The sequence below is a fragment of the Cinclus cinclus genome, chromosome 1 (genome assembly GCF_963662255.1).
Source record: "Cinclus cinclus chromosome 1, bCinCin1.1, whole genome shotgun sequence".
Taxonomy (NCBI): domain Eukaryota; kingdom Metazoa; phylum Chordata; class Aves; order Passeriformes; family Cinclidae; genus Cinclus; species Cinclus cinclus.
The window spans coordinates 5,258,051-5,278,001 of NC_085046.1; the positions used below are offsets into that span (position 1 = coordinate 5,258,051).

Here is a 19,951-nt window from a genome sequence, read left to right on the forward strand (position 1 = left end):
AACACAGCGTAATAAGACTTAGCTATTTATCCTAAAACTGATATACACATATTTCACTACGCTAGACAAGTCTTAGGATTTTTATTTTATTTCTTTAAATAAAGCACAAATTTAGAAGTAGCTGGTAAAACTTACAATAGGATGGTTTTAAAATGACAAATGGTTAGGGTGAGATTTCTTCCTGCTGGTGCCAAAACATTTTCTTGTGAGTTTTTGTACTATGCTGTGTTGTTTAACTGTATGCATCTAATGTTACATGCAGAAAGCTCTTTCCACAAGAATTGACATCAAACTGTACTTAAGTCAATTTTACAGTACAAAAGTTGTCAAACTTAAGGACGAATGTAAAAATATTAACAGGTGAAAGATCAGGCTTTTAACTCTATCATGAGGATCATGCAGAATTCATAAGCAGATAATTTGAACAGGTTGACAATGGCATTGTGCGGGTTTATGGCATAGAATTGAGGCCAAAAATGTTACTTAGTTTGCAGTAACCACCTCCTTCAATCCTCACTAACTATGAGATTGATTTTTGCATCATAGTTATTCCATTGGAAGGCCAGCAGCATTGCAAAATACCTCCTCCTGGCAGATTTTAGTACTTTGATTTACCAAAGATAATAATCATCAACCATCAATAGCCATAGAAACATTAGGCAGTCAAGAAAAAAATGGGGAAAGGGAAAGACCTTGATCTCTTCCTTTAGTAACAGTAAATTAATTCCTATCCATTCATTACTAGTAACTAAATGAATTACTAGCAATAGAAAATTCATTAGTGTTTGGATGGGAAAGCTACTATGCTACTATGTCCAAGTAAAATGCAGTCTAATGTTGTATCAACTACATGGATATTTTTTTTAACAGACATTTGGGAGGGGATCACATAAAATAAAATGGTAATTTAAAAGATGGCCCAGCTTTTATTTTTCACAACAAAATATAGCCTGAACATCATTCTCTTCAGCAAAGTACCATTAAGAAATTGCTATAATTGAAGGTCTGATTTTATGAGTATTTTCTTGGGAGTAGCTATTTGGAAAAGGAAAGAACCAGACAGGTTCTATGTCTTGCCAACATATTTTTTGTTATCCACAAAGTTGCTAAGTCCACTTTCCAAAGCTATTAGATGCTCCAATCTCATCATCCTCTGTCATAGCTGGATTTTTGCTTTTGATTGTTTTATGGTATTTATTTTGGGGTTTTAACAGAGGTGGCAATGCAGAGATGCCAGTGACTACTGAATTAGGATTTTAATTGTCTAGGATGGTTACTGGTTAAACTTCACTTCCTCAAAACACTGGAAAATTGAATGAAGTACGGCCTTCCTTGTTACAAATACAAAAGCTATTAAATTTCCCTAGAACATGGTTGAGTTTTGCAATACCAACTTTATTGGAATGTTATAAAATGAGTTTTTGTTTTTTAAAACAGCTGGAAAGATTAAGAGGCTTCTGCTTCAAAATGGGCCAAAAATGCAGAAGTGGTGTTTTATTCACATCACCTGCCCCATTAAAATACTGAAATAAAAGGCTAATAAAGGAAGCACTTTTCAGAAAACACTTTTTCTGTCTAAATATCCAGCACAATGCCATTATAGAGCTTCAGAAAAGCCCTTTTGGTTTCAATGTTGGAATACAAAATAAGTTTTGTTTTTTTTCCTTCAGTCCTTGGGGATCACTTTCCATTTACATATATATATCACATATATGCATGTTTGTATGTATATGATACATATATATAAATACCCATATAGAGCAAGGTTCCTGTTTGTGTATGTTACAATATTGTAGTATCAAGGAGAATCCAGATAGCAACACTGTTTAACATGAGGTTTGAGGTAATTGGTTCTTGAAATACCTGGATCACAGACTGCATCCAGAAATGACAACTGGGCAATGAAAAGTGTTCTTCTCAGACAGAAATAAAATAAAACTAGTAAAAGAGAAAGAAAGCTTACAGCAGTTGCTTTTGCATGGAAAAATAAAGGCACAACAGAATAGCATTACGTTTCAGAACAGCTGGATGGACATAACACAAGCAGAATCTTTTTCTGTGGAAGTGTCCTGACAAAAAGCGTTGCTGCTTATTCCATTGGCTGCTACTTCAGTCAGGGAACTGAGCATCACCCTAAAACGAGTCATGGAAAAGGAAGTCCCATGTAAACTAGGGACCACGTGTGCTACAAAGTATTCTGGGAGCACACACACTCACTCATGGTCACACAGGATTGGATGGGAACTCTCTCCTGATTTCCACAGGGTCAGGACTTCACCAGAACACAGCTGAGGGACTTGGTAATTGCAGGAGCCTGCTTGAATTAGTGAGCACTAATTGCAAAAGGCACACTGTCAAACCAGCTCCAAGGCAGTGCCATGTCTTGTTTGGTGTAAAGCTTCTTGCAGTACATCTCACCTAGTCACATTCTACTATCATGGTTGAGAAGACTAAGACTGGAGTGAATTTCAAGTCAAATGGAAAATTAGGTTAATCTCCCACCCCCCTGCCCCCCCCCCCCCCTTTTTTTTTTCCTTTAATACTTTTAGAATACCTTGGGATTAGTTACACAGATTTGGGAAGCTCTTTCTCTTCATACGACTTTGGACGTGACAGTGCTCCTTTAATTTAGTGCCACTGACACAGACTATTAAATCTGATTTTGGGAGCACAGAGCGCTTATCTGTGTATTCTGGTGAAGCCCGATTAGTTGTGTCACTTTAGGGAGAAGGAATTTCTAGGAACTGGTTTTATCAGGACTCCACTGGCAACACCTCCTTACAGATCATATTGTCAGTGCAGCAGACACAGCTGCTGTGAAGGGATACGGCAGCAAGTGAGATCAGCCCGGCTATTTGGCCTTTATAAATTAACAACCTGACTTCACAACTCACTGCAGCAGCACAGCATATGCCAAAGGACACACTGCCCACACATGGATACTCGCATGAACACGTGCAAAAACTCCTCCTGGGTCAACTGAAATGGCCATAGAAAAGCAATAAGCATTTTTAGCAGAAGGGATGTGACATGCAAGGTAACCTAAACACATACTCAGCACCATCCTCAAAGCATGTCCAAGTACATCCAAACTTGCTCCTCAAACTGTTTTCAGGCTACACTTGTTCTATCCTCTAGACTTTGATGTAGTGCACACTTAATTTAAACATTATATATATTTCTTTATTTATCTGCTGTGCATACACAGACCTTTCTCCCCTTTCCCTGCAGAAACATATTAGACATTACAAAAATAATTTGTGGTATAAAAGAATTCTCACACAATGTAGAATTTTTGTTTGTATATGTAACTAAAATATATATATATATTTTTTCCCCAAAAGTAAAAAAGTCAAAATGTCCTTATTTTCCTATATTATATAGTCTATTTTATTTACAATGTTACTAAACAATATCCTGTATGTAAAAGTGACAAAAGTTTGCGGGACACTTCCTGCTTATCAACTTCCCAAGCGGAGTGTGGCTGGAAGAGGACTGCAACAACAGCACTGGCACACCTTATCACCCAGCACCTCCCTCTGCAGTATGAGTTCCATCCATGCTAAGTGAAACCAGAACTTTTCCCTGCAAACAGGGCAAGCTCTGACGGTCTGCCTAGGAGATCGTACAAAAGGAATAAAATGTGTTCCCTGCTTTCAGTGCTGCTGATGTTAAGGGGGATCAGGATTCCTAAGGGCCAGGCCTGACCCAGCCAGCCTGGAAATATCTGCTTCCACTAAAACCACTGACTTCAAGTGGGAGCAGCAGGGAGTCAGGAGACCCAAAGAAAACACAGGGGAGTTACTGGGGGGCACTCACAGACCTTCTCTTCAAAACTAAGGCCTCTGGACTTCCATAGGTGTAACTGTCTAGCACTGGATATTCTGCAAAAGAATTTCAGCTGAAGAACAAGGCGGAATAAAAAGTGGGTTTCTTTTGTCTTAAATAGAGATTTCCTAATGATCAGGACCAGCTAAAATCCTTAATCATAATGAATAGCCCTGGTACTATTTAAGTGATTGTTAGGCTGGTTTATAGCCATCTCTTATAATATGCACTTATATTTCAATATAAGCCAAAAACAATTTCCAGCCTTGCTGTACTAATGCAATTTCATCAGCAAATCACAGGTCTACCATCTCAAAAAAACCACCTCAGTTTTAGTTCCTATGGTATTTCCACTTTAAAAGTCTGAACTCAAATTTTCTGCACCTAGGAAACCAGGTTGCCCAGCCAGTGCAACAAATTCATGAAAGGGAGTTCCACCAGAGAGATGGGGAATCCTGGCTCCTACAGTCAAGGAGAATTTTTACTCAGGATGTTCAGTGTTAGTATTCACCTGAGAACTTCCATATGAGAGAGGGAGGTGACCAATAAAATTCTGCAGCCAAAATTTTGAAAAGCTGCTTCCTCTAAGTCTGAAAGGGAAGTGAAATTTAGTGCTTGGGAAGTAACATAAGAAGTGTTGTCACTGCCATATTCAAGGGAGTGTAAGAGTTAAGGAGCTGTACTTGCTTTTATGACAGCTACACCTATGGATGTGCCCAATGTCCTGACTTGGAAAAAGCCTCTGCAGTACCAAACAGAACCAAATTCATATTGTCAATGAGAGTTCAAATGGATTAAAGGTGAGGAAACTACTTATTTGACAGCTCAACTGTTGAAAGACTAAGAAGTTAATCAGAGCTTGGTTTTGTTAATAAAATAAATAAATAGCAGTTTAAAAAACAGCTTTATCCAAATTCGTACAAATTAGAAGTTCAGGATTTCCTTCTATGCTGCAATAGCAAGACACACGTAGCTACATACATATAAAACTTGTTACCCAGCACACACCCAATTTGGAAATTCTTTTTCAAAACAGTTTCTGAATCCTGCTGACAAGATGATCTATAAGGAACCATTACACCAGGAAGATGTAACACTTTACAATCAACATTCGGTCAAGGTTTGTACGGTCGTGCAGTTCCCCGCAGTAAGATAAGCTACATGTGACAATTTCTGTTTATGCTTTCTCAAAAGAGAAGATTTCAGACACTGTTTAATAGGCTATTAAAATAATATGGCACTTTCAATAAATACTTTAAAGCTTTTTAAAGAAATCAGGATAAAAAAGCAACTGCTGTAATGAGCCTGTTTTAGCTGTAATACGTAATGCTGAAGGAAAAAATCCAGACGAGCAAACAGATATTAACAGTTAAAAGACAGTACAGCTTTTTTCTTTCTGCAGCAATAGGAACTGGCTTCCATTTCCAAGGAAAAGGGAGCAAGCCCACCTCAAAACAAGTATTCACTCAGTCTTAACTGCTCTACGCTCCACCCCAACCCTTACATCACTTCACTTCTAAAACATAGTCACATTTTCATATAAATCTCAGTGCAGAAACGTATTAAACATGAAAAATATTGATCCTGCAAACATTTACAACCACACTTAACATTAAGTGAGTGCCTAATGTCATGACACCAGAAGAGCTACCTACACCCTCAATGCTAAGCATAGGTATGTTGCAGCATCAGGCCCAAAGGTGCCAATGGCCACCGGGGACATTGGCTGGGTCAAAATGGTTTCATTCTGTCTGGTTTTGTCAAGGTTTTCGCTCAACAGAAGCACATCAAGAAACAGAAACTTTCAAACCTACACACGGAAACACAGTTACATGTGTGTACATACTAATATGCAATATACATTCAATAACTTGAATGAATAGGTTAAGACTTTATTCAGATAGACAAATTAAGGCAATTCTCTTAATGTCTCTTCAAGATAAAGGACCATGTCCTCATTTGTGACCTCTAGGTTTTAAAGCTATACTTTTCAAGAAATATATTTCAATTTTTTTAATAGATTCTCCAATTAGCTGTTTTGTTCGCTTAATAAATTATATCTGCGCAAGGGTGCACACTGATAATTTGGCAGTGGAGAAAAGTCCAATTCATTTATATATAATACAGACTTTTTACATTTCCATTACAGGGTGATTAGTTTAGGACTGCATTTTGGCTTAACACAAAGGAAAATTTAGAAGATCTAGCCATCCAATGGACATAACTTTGTCAGTCTAGCAAGACACAGAATTAATGCTATATTCAAAACAAAGAAAAGAAGTTAAAAAGAAAAAAAAAAAAAAAAAAGATGTACTGTCCTTTCACTAAAACAGACAAAAAAAAAGCCAAAAAAAAAAAAACAGAATGGAAACAGCCTTCACAAATAAGAGTGAATAATGCCCAGGTACCTTATATAGGCAGTTATTCTACAAGTGTATACAGTTATTTACAATGGTGCTTTATTAAACAAAACAACAAAAAAATGGTAGCACTTCCTAAAAGATTTTGGAACTTTTTTTCTTTTTTTAATTTTTTTAAAACTCCCTTGTCATAAAAGCCAACTTACATTAAAATATACTTACTACAAGACAACACAACTAACAAAATATATAATAAAACTCATACAAGTAGAAAATTCTGAGGTATTTCTGGTTTGAGGTGGTCTGTGGTCATGAAGTTTTTAAATTTTTTTTTTCAGTTTAAACCTCGGAAGCCACGTAACGTGTGTGTGTGTATGTTTTGTGTTTGGTTGTTTGTTTTTTTTTTTAAGTTTTTTTCTTTTTTAAAACATTGCATGTTTTGCAAATTAAAAAAATATTTCAATGTTGAATCAGCAGCATTAGGAACATTCACTGACTAGAGCGAGTTTATGGCATAATAAGAGTAACGGTATTTTCGAATATGCACCACTTTAAGACAAAAGAGTTTCATCACAGAGTAAGGAGAAAGCAGAGTCAAAGAAACCATTGGGAGAGGTGCTGTGGGAATCGCTGCTGCTGAGCTGCCTCAGCTCCCTGCAGCCAGGCAGCTCTCAGGCTACTCAGAGGCTACAGGAGCCAGCTGCCACCATTCACTCCCCCAGTCCCAAATTAATAAAGGAAATAAAATTTATATACCCAGTTTTTACCCTTTTCCTCTTTCCACCATCTGCACCATTAGCTTGGGCTGAGAGATAATCAACCAAAGGCCAAATTTTCTCAACTGACTCACATTTAAAACGTGATGCAAAAATTTTCTCATCTTCCAGTATTTTTCCAAACTGCTTCTGAAATCACACTTCCCCACTGTCCTAATGACAATGCTTAAAAGCATCCTTCCACTACTACCTGGAATTGAAATATAGAAGTTATAGTCCTGCTTTGTTCTTTTACTGCCCAAACCCAGATTCTGGAGGAAGAAACAAGTGCCTGTTTTCCAACCACTGCCTCTTTAACTCCGCTTTCTCCATACGCTGCAGCTGTAAATACTCTGCCCAGAAATGTCCTTCCCCTCCTCTAATGGTTACCTGAGAAGTAGCTCCATAGCAAATGATGTTTCCCCAAATGCTGCCAAGTCCAACGTCACTCTCCCCACCCCTATTCTATGCTCCCCCCTTCAATTATACCATCAGGAATTAACATTCTCTGCCCGGTTACTTTTTTTTCCCATGTTACAATGACACCCGTTAGATCCGTAAAAGACACATCTGCTGTTTTTTTTTCTGAAGCTCACTTCCAAAAAAAAATTTAAAAAATAAAAAATAAAAAAGAAACTGAACCCAAAACCAAAATGGGGAAAAATGCTTTTGAGGAAGGTGTATTCTTTACATAACAGTCTTAAGTTTCCTCCACAGTTTGCAGCATTGCGTCTTCGAAGGTGGTAGGTGGTTTTCCGTTGTGTCACATAAGCTTTATGTCACAGATGCTCCGCTCAGAAGACAGACTGATAAAGAGAAACCCAGAAAACTGAGTAAAATAAAAACAACTGAAGTGAGTTTGTTGAGGTTCTGAGGTACCTGCACCTTTTCTGCATTCATTAGTCGGCACCTGAATGCTTGCTGAAATGTCCATTTTTTTTTAATACAGTAGAGCAATGTGCTGGTAAAATTGATCCAATCCAAAAAAATAATAATAATAATAATAACAATAATAATAAAAAGTCAAGATAAAATAGCAGCTGCATTCATGGGTTTGTTGAATTTTTGTGATTTTGTTTCTTTTTCTTGTCCTTCTTTTTTTAAACTCTTTTCCTTGTTGTACTTTTGTTTGTTTTAAATCCGCTGAGTCTGGAAAGACAAAAGTAAACCAGGACCCAGGACTCAGATACTAGACTCTTTGGGTGGCAAGTCCACGTTGGTGACGGACGTCACGATGGAGACGAGGCAGTCCGAGGTAGTGCCGTTGACGGATTTGCGGATCTGCGCGATGCGCTCCTCGACGCAGCCCGCCGAGAGCCGCGCCTCGGCGTCGTGGTCCCAGCACTCTTCGATGGTCACACAGAGCTGCGCCAGGCCCTGCGGACAGCAACGGGGAGAAACCACCTTCAGCAACGTCACCTGCTCTGGGGGCCGCCAAAATCATTTGTGCTGTTATATTTCTTTCATATATACTCCTTGTAGACTATTGTATAGTTATATAGTTTCTAGCTAGCTCCGGGACTTTTCCTGCCCTGATAGGCAGACAGACAAAACACATTCCAAAGGTTCCTGTCCTGTCTTGCTTTTTCCTGGGAACCAAGGATGAGCTACACTCCCAAGACACTTTCTCATAAACGAACTACAGATATGACCAATGGGGGGGCTCCAGAAAAGGTTAAACCAATAGGGGGAATTACCTCATCAACTATGTTTCTAACTAGGGATTCTTGTCACTTATGCTAATCTGCTAAATTTATAGGACTGTATTCGCTCTATGTGGGGTGGGCATTTTTCCATATCTGCCCCTGGAGGCCTCCAATTAAAGACCAGTTTTTATATTAACTCCTATAACAATATTGTCTCGAAAGTGTGTTGTTTTATTTCTACATGTTTAAGGCATCATGGGCACCACTTTGTCAGAGGGTGGAGAGGTCCATTCAACACGGCCAATGCTGTATAGAAACTCTACAAGTATTTCTTCCACAGTATGCCAATTGCCATGAGATAAGCTTCAAAATTTACTGTAAATATGTGTTTTCATGTGTTTTTCTAAGCATCTGCTTTCTAAGGCTTGGTCGCATTCAGCCCCAAAAGTGCTTTTTTAAATATCAAAATAAATCCCAAGATTCAGCTACTGAGGCTTTAAAGGACAACAAGTATTAAGATTCTCATGATGAAACTGTTAGTGCTGGCAGCAGCAAATGAAACTATTTGCTTTGTTTATAATCACTTCTCTTGATATCCCAAAAAACTGGAATTCAACAGTGCTTGAAGAATGCAGGTCTTATTTGAACCCTAATTTGAAGTGGAGAACTCATCTTTTTTTTGCAATCCACAGTCTAGCCAAATCTGCAGCAGTTTGGGCAAAATAGGGGCATTTGACTTCTTACTGAAGCCCAGTGAGATGTCATCATCTCTCATCTTCCTGATCTAAGAAAAATCAGCTCTTTTATTAAAAACATGAGCCTGAAATGAACTACCTCTGGGAAACCCACACTGCATTTTGCTTCATTGTCTGCCTGCTTTCACATCTAATTAATTTTTCCTCTACAAACTGCTCCAAGTCTTGCATGGCGTCTAGTTTGTGAGTAGTGTGTCTCCAATGATATGGATCGTTTTCTTTTTCTTAATGCAAGGACTTTATTTTCCATTCTTTCACCATATTAAAGGAGTCCTACTAAAGCACCACGTGCTCCACATTCAGCACTAGTTGATTATTCAGCTTGTTTAGTCTCTAAAAACAAGAGATAAAAAGAAAATAGAGCACAAAGGTGTTGAGCAACCCCTCATTCCCCAGAGCTGACTCTGTCTAACACTGGGAATGCATAACCACATTCCTTATTCCCATCACACAGGAAAATATTTTCCACTGTTAACCAGGAAGGACGTACAGGATGTTTTAGCCAGTGATCCTTGAAGACAGGGCGCATCTTCTTGTGAACCACCACTTCTTGCAGGTCCTCAAGAGACGGGTGCTGACCTATTTCTTCTTCAAAAGGCAGCATGTATTCATCCACTGGACCTACAGTGCACACAGAGAATCAGGTTAGGGTAGAAATGGCCTCTGCAGAGCCACGGCGTCCCCATGCATGAGTGAGCTGCAGCTCCAGAGCAACTTCAACCCACTGCAACAAAGCCTGACGTTCACATGTCACTGCAGACAAATGTGATTTACATTCCTCCTGCACAATGGTCTTTGCTGTCCCTGCTACTTGTCTGGCCATGCATTTTCCACCTCGTTGAGTTACGAATCTGAACCCTCAGCTGGGCCTCTGGATCCCCCCATTTCCTTGAGGAAGTTTGCCAGGTAATCCATGATTTTTTTTAATATAAAGAGCAAATCAACCCGTCCTCCCCACATTTTAACACAACAATTCAACACACAATAACCTAGAGAAAGATTTTAGTATGAGCATAATTTCATTTTAGCGCTGACTAGCAAGGTCAAGCATAGACAACACTTATAATTTCTTGCTTTGTGGTCTGGTTTGTTCATAGGTTTGAGTCAGCCCTGACACACTGGAGCCGGATGCCCTTGTCCCAAGTACCAGCTCCTAAGTGTAAAATGATTTCTGAATGCTTAGTTATACCAGTTATGGCTGTGAACTGCCCAGGGCCATGGAAATGAGACAGCTGTTATGAGTATCAGTGCAGATGCTGGATGATAGCAGTAACTCCTGCTTATTGAAATATCATTTGGCTTTTGGCAATGCTAAGATGCTCTCTCAGAAAGAGCAGCCCAGCTTATCTGATGGGCTCCTCAGGGTGCCCCATGGCATCACTTATGGTTTCTCAGTAGCAAAAAATTACCTCTTTCTAGAGCAGAGATACTTCAAGAGGGTCTTTCCAAACTAAAATAAAAGAGCTGACCACTTCATCTGGTCATGAATTGTGACACCAACAGCACAATGTTTAGATACTTTAAAGAATGAAATCACTTAAGCGGCTTATAATTAATTTTGCTTACTCAGTAGCAGTCACTAAACCAAGCTGAAACACTTGCTCCAACGTATAGAACAGAGTCACTTATGACTTTCCTTTTCCTCCTTTCCTTTTCCTCCAAGAAGAACCCAGGCTATGAAGAGCTGCACTGGTGATCTGCAAGCTAAATGTGCTGTTTACACAACATCACTACTGAGCTGGAAGTGCAGATGAGACTCAGTGTAACTCCCAAAGGAAGCCTTCCCTCTGACTCAATGGTGCCGTGTATGGCACCTGGGGTACCTCAGCTGCTGAATTGGCAGGAGATCACAAACATGAGAGGAAAAATGAAAGTGGATACATGGGGCACCTCAGCAGAGAAGGGCAATTCCTACTTGAGTGATCTGTGTACCACTGTTTTACTCTACTGTGCTCCTAGCTCCCTGCTCCTCCAACATTTTATCTCATTAGACTGCATTTCTGAAAATGAGACCTTATGTGACCACACCCTTATGGAAGGCATTTTAATTATACTCATGCTCCTCAGTCCTACTGTAATGCTAACAGAAACATTTCAAGTCTAGGTGAGGTGCTGTTGTTTTATGAACTTGATGTTCAGTTCAGAGCATCCATGTCTATACAAGAAAAAAAAAGTTGGAGGTATCAGCTTTGGAGCTACCACAGTGACATGGCTGCTTTCCTGTCCTGCACATGGCAAAGGTCACTAAAGGACAGATATGATGATTGGACAGAAAAGATGCCCCACTTTGCAGCACCGTTTTAGGATGAAACAAAAGGAGAAAGGAGACACCATGAAGTTCATACTTTTAGATCCTTCAGGAGAAAGTGAAATCCTTCAAAGCTGTAAATGAAACAGCAAACCTAGCCCACTGCTGAGAGAGGGCTTGATCAGTGTTCTAGATGGGTAATGCAATGGTTGGCTCTCACAATTAAAGAATTAATATTTTGTGTATGTTAAGGGAAGTTTTATTGATAAATAGTTATGCTATTGTAATTTGTTGCCCTCTGTTCTCCCCATAGTCCCTCTTTCCCCCTTGCATGGTTGCCAAGGGACAGCCTTGGTAGTTGGGAAGTGTGGAGGGAGGGCATGTACCTGTGCCCCTTCAATGGGGCTTTTGGGGAAAGGGCAGGCTTGGTACTAGGAGGCACAGCATGGCAACACCTGACCTCCAGTCAAGTTGCAAGAAAGAGATCTCCATCAAAGGATGGAATTTGACTAACAAGATTTTGGGAGGGGCCAGGGTTGCCTGATGAAGCCCCCTCAGGCATATAAAAGGCAGAACAGCCATTCTGCAGGGAAGCTTGTGGCTGCTGGGTCCCCAACTCCCAGCATGCTGTCCTTTGTTCTTATTCAGTCCTTTGCTGTATTTTGTTAAGGCTTTTAGTAAACCTTTGACATTTTAAAAAGTGGGCGTTGTTTCTCACAATCAGCAGAAGTCAAAGATCAATAACTAATGACTTATGATAGCAGGGAAATGGGCTTGCTGACCCAGGAAGATCCTTGAGCCCTGTATTCCTGCTATTTCACTAAGGTGCTTTCCATTCAGGCTACCCCACTGCCCTGCATAAACAAGGTGACAGCCAGGCTGGCTCTGTGGCTCTTCTCAGGAGCCCAAGGCATGACCTGGCCACAGGCAGGAATGTAGAGTGCCAGTGAGAGCAGCCCAGAGCAGGCTCAGGAGTAAAGGACACCCATCTTGCTGGGATCACCTTCTCCCTCTGAATTCTCAGCAATTTGCAAGGTAACCAACGTAGCAAAAAGTATTTTGAGGCTTGAGCACTTGCAAAGGTTATTATATACAGAGAGTAACACCTTATGTTAAAAAGCAAATTAAAAACAGGCTAGCTGCTTTTAATAAAAATATTCCATTTATCATCGTTTTGTTGTTTTTTTTTTAAATGGAGCCAGATCCATTTTGTGGACGACTAAACTACACTGAAACAGAACCCTCCCCAGGGAAGAGAGGATCTTTATTCTTACCATCAACTGCTCTACATCTGGAGACTAGCTCCCACAACACCAGTCCCATTGCATACATGTCTATTCTCAGGAAGGCGTCTCGTTGGAAGTTGATTGCTCCCTCCAACACTTCAGGAGCCATGTACCTCCTTGTTCCCACCTACAGAGAAAAAAACAGCTCGAGTTACATTGCATTTGGGCCCCTCAGCCTCTGCTGGGTGGAGGTGAGTGAGAGCTGGTTTCATTAGCCTGGAGGCCACTCCTGCTATAAAGGTGCACCTCGCTCAGAAAACAAGCAAAGAGAAGCTGCTTCTTCTGACACCAATCCTCATTAAGATCACTCGAGTCCAGATAAGTTACATGAAGAAGGAAGCCAAAGTGCAAGGCTATGTGTGTGATACTCATTCAGTGAACACTGCAGGTCTGCATTCTGCTGCATGTTGCTCTGGCAGCACACCCTGTATGACAAAATGCTGATTTTGGAGACACACAGAACACCCTGAGGCCAAGGCTGACTTGGTTATCCTAATTGTTGAAAGTTCGATCCTCTTTCACTCAAAAAAACCCAAAAAAAACCTCAACAAATCCAAACAAACAACCCCCCTGATAAACAGAAATACAATCAATAAAACAGAGAAGAGAAAAAAATTATACATCCTGAAATGGTAGGAAAAGGTGTTGGTTTGACAGCCCTAGATAAAACAAGTCTCCTGCATCCACAGAAGTCTGGCTTGCCATGGTGTGGAAAAGACCTCCTCTTGTTTTGAGGGAATTCAGTCCTTGTTATAGTGTCTCCATTGCTATGTTTAGTATACTCATACTGTAGGAGAGCAGACAGGACAGCAAGGGAAAAAGAACCTTTCTTGGGAATTGAAACACTTTTAATAATTTCCTTTAGGGAAATTCTCGTCTCTTTGTTAGTTGAGGCAGTGGGGACAGAGTGAAACCAGGATGTGGGAAGGTGTGCAAAGTACTGGAAAAGTAAAAAAAAAAAAAGGTGATAAAAATGAGGAAAGCTGATTAAGGCTAACCCATAAAAGTGTTCATTTCTTCTGAGATGAAGGTAAAAAAGGGAGATTACATTGGAGATGGGAAGTCAGAAAGCACTGGATGCACAAGTAGGGGATGATGGACTTGCTGTCTTGGCATGAGAGCAGAATGAGGGGCTGCTTGCTGCAACATAAAGGCAGAAAATTAAGAACCCATAAAATTGTCGTATATTTTTTACACAGTGCTCAGCCAGCTGTGCTAAAGGTCACCCAAGCATCCATCCTGCCTGAATTCTTAAACTTAAATAAATAATTTTAGTATTATTAATATTTATATTGTGGTATCAATATTAATGTTTGGGAGCTTTAATACTTGTTATTAATATATAATTATGGCCTAGAGAAGTGGTATGTACAGCAGACTCCAAAACTAAACACTTCTAAGATTCAGCTGGACTGTCTTGCCTTGCTTTGGTCAAGAAAAGTTGGACCAGATGATCCTTGAGATCCCTCCCAACATGGTATTCTGTGATTCTATGATTCTGTGCATATTTATTACCAAAACAATAAGGAGACAATGAGCCCTGTATCTGAAGGAGGAAGCTACCAGACACCAGGGCTAGGGGGACCTCACCTGCACAGCAATCAGAAGGCTTTGAGCCCCCTCCCCACTCACCCAGATTAAAGCAGCTCCCAGAATTTGTCTGAACACAAGTTTTTATGGAAAAAAATACATATCTCAAAGAGAATTAAACGCATCTACACAAAGTAGCCCCCACTCGGGAGGAGCTATGGCAAGCCCAACTTCTTTAAAAGTTAATGATTACCTGTCCATGAGTGTCCCCTGGAGGTTTCCCAGGTTCAAACCGTACAGCCAGTCCAAAATCAGCTAGCACAGCTGTCAAGTCATTCTTCAGCAAGACATTTTTACTCTTGAAGTCCCTATGGACAAGGCAAGAAGTAAAGGAAGGGTTTATCATGGCATGTGTCTAAACCACACTGCAGCACACACATTGTCTATAGGCTTAGCAGCTCCCAGTAAATCAGCTCCTTTCTTCCTTTCTTCCTTAGATTCCCAGCATGGCCACTGCTGCAATCTTGGCTGCTCCTTACTGCCCTTGTCCCTAAAACACAGCAGCCCTGAGCTGACCAGCAGAGTCAGCCAAACTCTTCAGTGAATTCATCCCAAAATAAAATCTGATCTGGAGGGGCTCTTTTAATTAGAGTAAACTGTATATAGGGCACCATTTCTTGCTCCAAGCACCAGCTCTGGACCCCCATCTTCTGGGTCCTTCCCATTCCCAAGAGCAAAACCAAGGCAGGTTAAGGGAGTGCATTACTCTTCATCCTAGTCAGGATGTTTGCTCCTATCTACACAATTAAATCTGTCTGGAAATCAGCAGATGCTGGTGAGACTCTCTCCACCCTGACTACATGCTTCAACAGACTTTTGCCAGAGTCATTGATCAGCCTTCTGTTGAAATTGCTGGATTGATCTTCCCTGGAGAATTCAGAGGTTGGAAAGCAAGCAGGGAAGGGGGTGAGGCTGCACTCAGGCTGTCAGGGCCAGAGCAGGCAGCTGACAGGCAGGTGTTAAGAATTTGTAGTAGAGATGGTGGGTCTGTGCTTGAAGGGGACATTTGTGTCAGTCCTGTGCTGCAGCGGGATCATTTCAGGGCAGCTCAGGTAAATCTGCAGGGGCTGGGAAGGGTGGGGGTTGGAGGAAGATCACACTGAGATGCCTAACCAGTCGAGCCCTGTTCCCTGGGCTTCCTGCATTTTCATCTGAAAAGGAATGTTTGGCAATCTAATTAAATTACAGACCTTAGACAGCAGATGGCAATTGTCCTGTATGCTCAGCATTATAACTTCCCTATCATCAATTCACTCGGTGACCCTGCTGATTGCAGGACATTGCAGGCCTGCACAAAATAATTAATGAGGGCAAATACGATTGTTCTGCACTAGAGAGACCTGTCAAAATTCTTTGTGAAGAGAGAAACTGCTGGACCATGGAGAAGGTGCTGCTCCCTGCAGCCTCACATGCCAGAGCATCAGCTCAAAGCACTGCAAGCAAAAATCATCCTGTGCCACCCAGCCCCTGATTCTGAGCTTAAAATATCAGAAGAGAGGATTTATCCTTTCTGAGCTAAACACAGCATGATGGGCATTTCTGGCTTGAGGATTAAGATGGGGGAAGTGGGTGTGAAGTTGGAGGGCACTGTGCAGCCAGTGAACCCCAGCAGAAACCAGCTTCCATCATCTTCAGGACAGCTTTGCAGAGCCTCCCAAACATTGGTACCCCTCCATTTCATAGAAAAACTGCATTTCCCACTGTCTGTCATCCTAGAGACTGCCTGCTCCCATGCTATATCAGTTTCCCCACAGGCTTAGGAAACAGCCATCATGTAATGACATGGATAAACGCCTTTGCACGCTCAGCTTTAGGGGATTATGCCCTCAGGATGGTACAGATTGTGCACGAGATTTTTGCAAAGCAGTGGCACACAGAAATTATCAGACAATCTGCCTGAACTATGTGACTCCAAGGTAAAACAGGATGTAAACCAGCATTACTGTATGGACGTGTTGCTGTTGCTGACCTGCAGTGCCCTTTGGGTATGCAACAGTTAACTCCTACATCTTGATACACGATGCAGGGATTTCCCTTTGCAATTCCATTTTGCCCCCCATTTCCATACATTTCTCCATTTTTCCATGCTTTCCTTTCACAAATCACCTTGAACTGGCAAGTCTGAGCTGCAATGTAAATGTATCCAGGCCAGGGAGAAGGACTTAATTCAAGCTGCGCCAAGTAGAATTCCCTTAACATATGCAGTAGACCATCCTAAAACGGTCACTGACAAAGGAAAGTGGCATGAAAAGAAGAAAATATATTTTTTAGCACTTCAAACTAGGGAATACAGAACAAGCAGACTGTGAGTAATGGGTGAGTTAATTCGATTGAGATGCTGGAGATTTTATTTGCAGCTTCCACGTGGGGGCACTTTTGCACCAACAAGTGATTCCATAACCTCAATCCTCCTTGTAGAGCAGGGGGCCAGAGAGGAGTTGGCTGAACCCCTGCCCAGCAGTGACTAGGGAGTTCCACCTGGCAACCCCAGCATCTCCATCCATGTGCACTGTGGGAAGCCATTCAAAAACACCCCCCAAGCCCCCCTCCCCATATTTAAAATGCATTTAGTGTTTTCTTTCAAAAATAAAATTAAAAGGAGTGGGGTGAGGGAAATGCCTTGTGTCCCAAAACTCCTCCTCCACTAGGTATGTGCTAAATTCACACAAATGCTGCATTCTCCAGCTTTTATCACTTTTTAAATGGACAGGGACACTAATGAGCACGGTCTGTTGCTTTAAAGCCTTTCTATAGCCTTCCTCTGTTCCCCACCCTCAGGAATTTTCATCTATAAACCACTGCCTTTTTTCTTCAGGGACAAAGGTCAGGGACACAGGGTTCAGCTCCAGGAGCAGCACAAAGACATCTGCAGGTTCTTTCAAAAGCCCCCAGCTCTCCAAAACTTTCAGGTTTGGGGAGGTGGGGTGTTCTGGAGGCAGGGATACCCTTGCAAAAACAGAGAATATTTTGCCATACATGAAACCAGGCTTCTAGATCAGGTAGAGGGTGCTGCAGCTGGACGTGAGGTTTAAGTCCCTCCTAGATGAAATGCAGTGGGTGGCGGGGGAGTGTGGCCACGGATTACAGCCTGTAAATCCCTTCTGGAAATCTCCCCCATCCTGCCCTGCCACGAACAAACCACTCAGAATGGATGCTTTAGTCTAGGGCAAGCAGTGTGGGACTTTGGAGAAGGGCTAAAGCATGAGGATGGTTTAACCCAACTGCTTTCCTGCTGTCCCCTCTGCACTGCCACCCAGGTGGGTTGAAGCATGTGCCAGGAGGTCTCAGGGGCAGGGTGGCACCTGCTGTGGGGTCTCTCATAAGCACCCTGGCACGATTTGGGCCTTATAAAACTACAGGGTAAAATAACTAGCAGCCATTTTCTGTGTTTCCACAGTTTCTCCATTTTTTACCTAATGATCAAAGGCTCTGTGGGAAGACATGCAGTGGAGTTATCAGTATAAATCAGGAAAAAATAGAAGTTCTTTCAAAAAGTGGTTCTGCAGCAACCAGAATTCCCTTCCTACCATAAAGGAAGAGCTGGTGGAAGAGAGCAGCCCCTACTTTTTGGACATTCCACACCAGCCTCTACCAACTGTGCTACTCCACAGGCAAGATGCTGACTTGCCCCTCACCATTTTATATGTGGTTGAAAAAAATTCTTCTTTTAGCACAGGATTTAGCGGATTAAAAGGCCTTTAGTTCCTAAAAGCACAACTTCCTCCTCCATTGAACAGCATCATTTCAAAAACAACAAAGTGTCAACTAAAGAGGTTTTACCTGTGTGCTATGGCAGGTTTGTGTCCTTCACCTTTGCACCAGGGGACATCTTCATGAAGGTAGGACAAGCCACGGGCCATTGTTTCTGCAACATGGCAGAGCTCATTCCAGCTGATAATGTTGCCCTTCAGGTAATCTGTCAGAGAACCCTGCAGAACAGGACATTGTCAGTTCTTAATCCTAGACCCCCTCCATGTGACAGATGTGCCAACTCATCAGTTTAGAGAATGGTTTAGAGAGTGCTTGAAAAATCTGAGCTTTCCTTTAATTGGCTGGGATGGATGGGGGGTGGGGGGGAGAGTCACTAGTAAAAGTAAAAAGAAGAAATAAAAAACAGAAGTGTCCATGAATTTTCAGCCCTTGACAGCACAGACCTGATGCCTACTTATCTGCCAGGGAAGGGGTGGGAGGTAAGAAAGGGTAAAAATCATCTTTAACCAGAGCAATTCATCTACCCTCAGCAAGGAGAAAGCCTTCCATGCAAGATGAAGCATTGTGTCAGCTGACTGTGGCAATGATTGACTCAAGTAAACCTTGGGTTTAACAAGGGGATAACAGTGCTGGCTCAACCCCAGATTTGCACGTTTGTTTTAAGTGTTAGTCAGCTTTATAACTAAAGCAATCCATGAAGGGGAAGATGTGCCCCAAGCCTCAAAAGCTAACATGGAGCCCATCTACAAGGGGCAAGCTGAGTCTGTGAGATCTGTTCCCATGATACTCATCTATGCACATCAAGAGGTGGTGACCACCAGATACGTGAGCTGTGGCCTTTTGTGCCTCTCTCCCTTCCTAAATCCCACTTTTATTGATCCTTTGTGTAGGAAAGCCATGAGAACTAAAGGAAGGACCTTTGAATAAGGGGAGCAGGAGCACTTTGCTGTGACAGAGTCACGGCCCACCAGGAACAGACTGGATAGATTTCAGGAATTATAATCCTGTTGTATCACAATCAGCTCCTTCTCTGCCTTCCCAAAATGTATGTGCAATGATACATTACCTTGTCGTGGAAAGCTGTGATCAGCCAGAGCTCTGTCTCCAGGTTTGTCCCCCTTTTCTCTGCTGCGATAAATTGCAAAAGGTTTTCATGCTTCATGCCAGGAGTGTTGAAAATCTCCCTCTCACTCTGCCAAGATTGCTTATCCTGAAGCAGGGAGAAATGCACCATCAAAGATCACGCTTCCCTTTAAAGCAAACAGCTCCTTCAGTCAGAGCTGCTCACACTACACTAAAAATCATGCTCCAGTGTTAGGATGTGATGCATCCCTTCAAAAGGAGGCTGTTTTCCCTAAAGAAGAAAGACAAGTTGCTGTCCTCAGTCTCCCCTGTCCAAAATTATCCTCAGCTATTCCTAAAGGACATGTGTGGGGAGTAGAGAGAAAGCCAGACTCTACTGAGAAATAAGATTTTTCAAGATTTCCTAAGGATACTTGCAAGAAGAAAGCCTGTTCTTACAGCACCCAGGATCAGCCTTGTAGTGTAATTCAACTCTGTTGAATATTTACTACAGCTGGCTTGGACAGAAGATGTGCAGATCTCCTTTAGCAATGCTATGACAAAAGATACGAGGTGAAAAAGTAATGAAGGAGACAGCAGAGGAACACAAAGATGTTTTAGTCATTTTTCTTTGACTTGACATTTGATTGCTTTACTCTTTTCATCTGCAGTTCCTAGAGAATCAAGGCAGGAGTGTTCAGAGGTTTCCT

At 41.6% G+C, this 19,951-nt stretch overlaps 1 protein-coding gene across 1 annotated transcript in view; it reads right to left on the reverse strand.

The window, feature by feature from the left end:
- Nucleotides 1–8,125: 8,125 nt before the first annotated feature.
- ACVR2B (activin A receptor type 2B) overlaps nt 8,126–19,951 on the reverse strand; it is a 96,376-nt gene continuing 84,550 nt past the window's right edge. The window contains exons 6-11 of the mRNA XM_062493634.1: nt 19,246–19,389; nt 18,249–18,397; nt 14,662–14,776; nt 12,867–13,005; nt 9,835–9,965; nt 8,126–8,320 (exon numbers count right to left, since the gene is read on the reverse strand). Of these exons, the coding sequence (XP_062349618.1) occupies nt 8,126–8,320; nt 9,835–9,965; nt 12,867–13,005; nt 14,662–14,776; nt 18,249–18,397; nt 19,246–19,389 (873 nt within the window). The remainder of the gene's footprint in view (nt 8,321–9,834; nt 9,966–12,866; nt 13,006–14,661; nt 14,777–18,248; nt 18,398–19,245; nt 19,390–19,951) is intronic.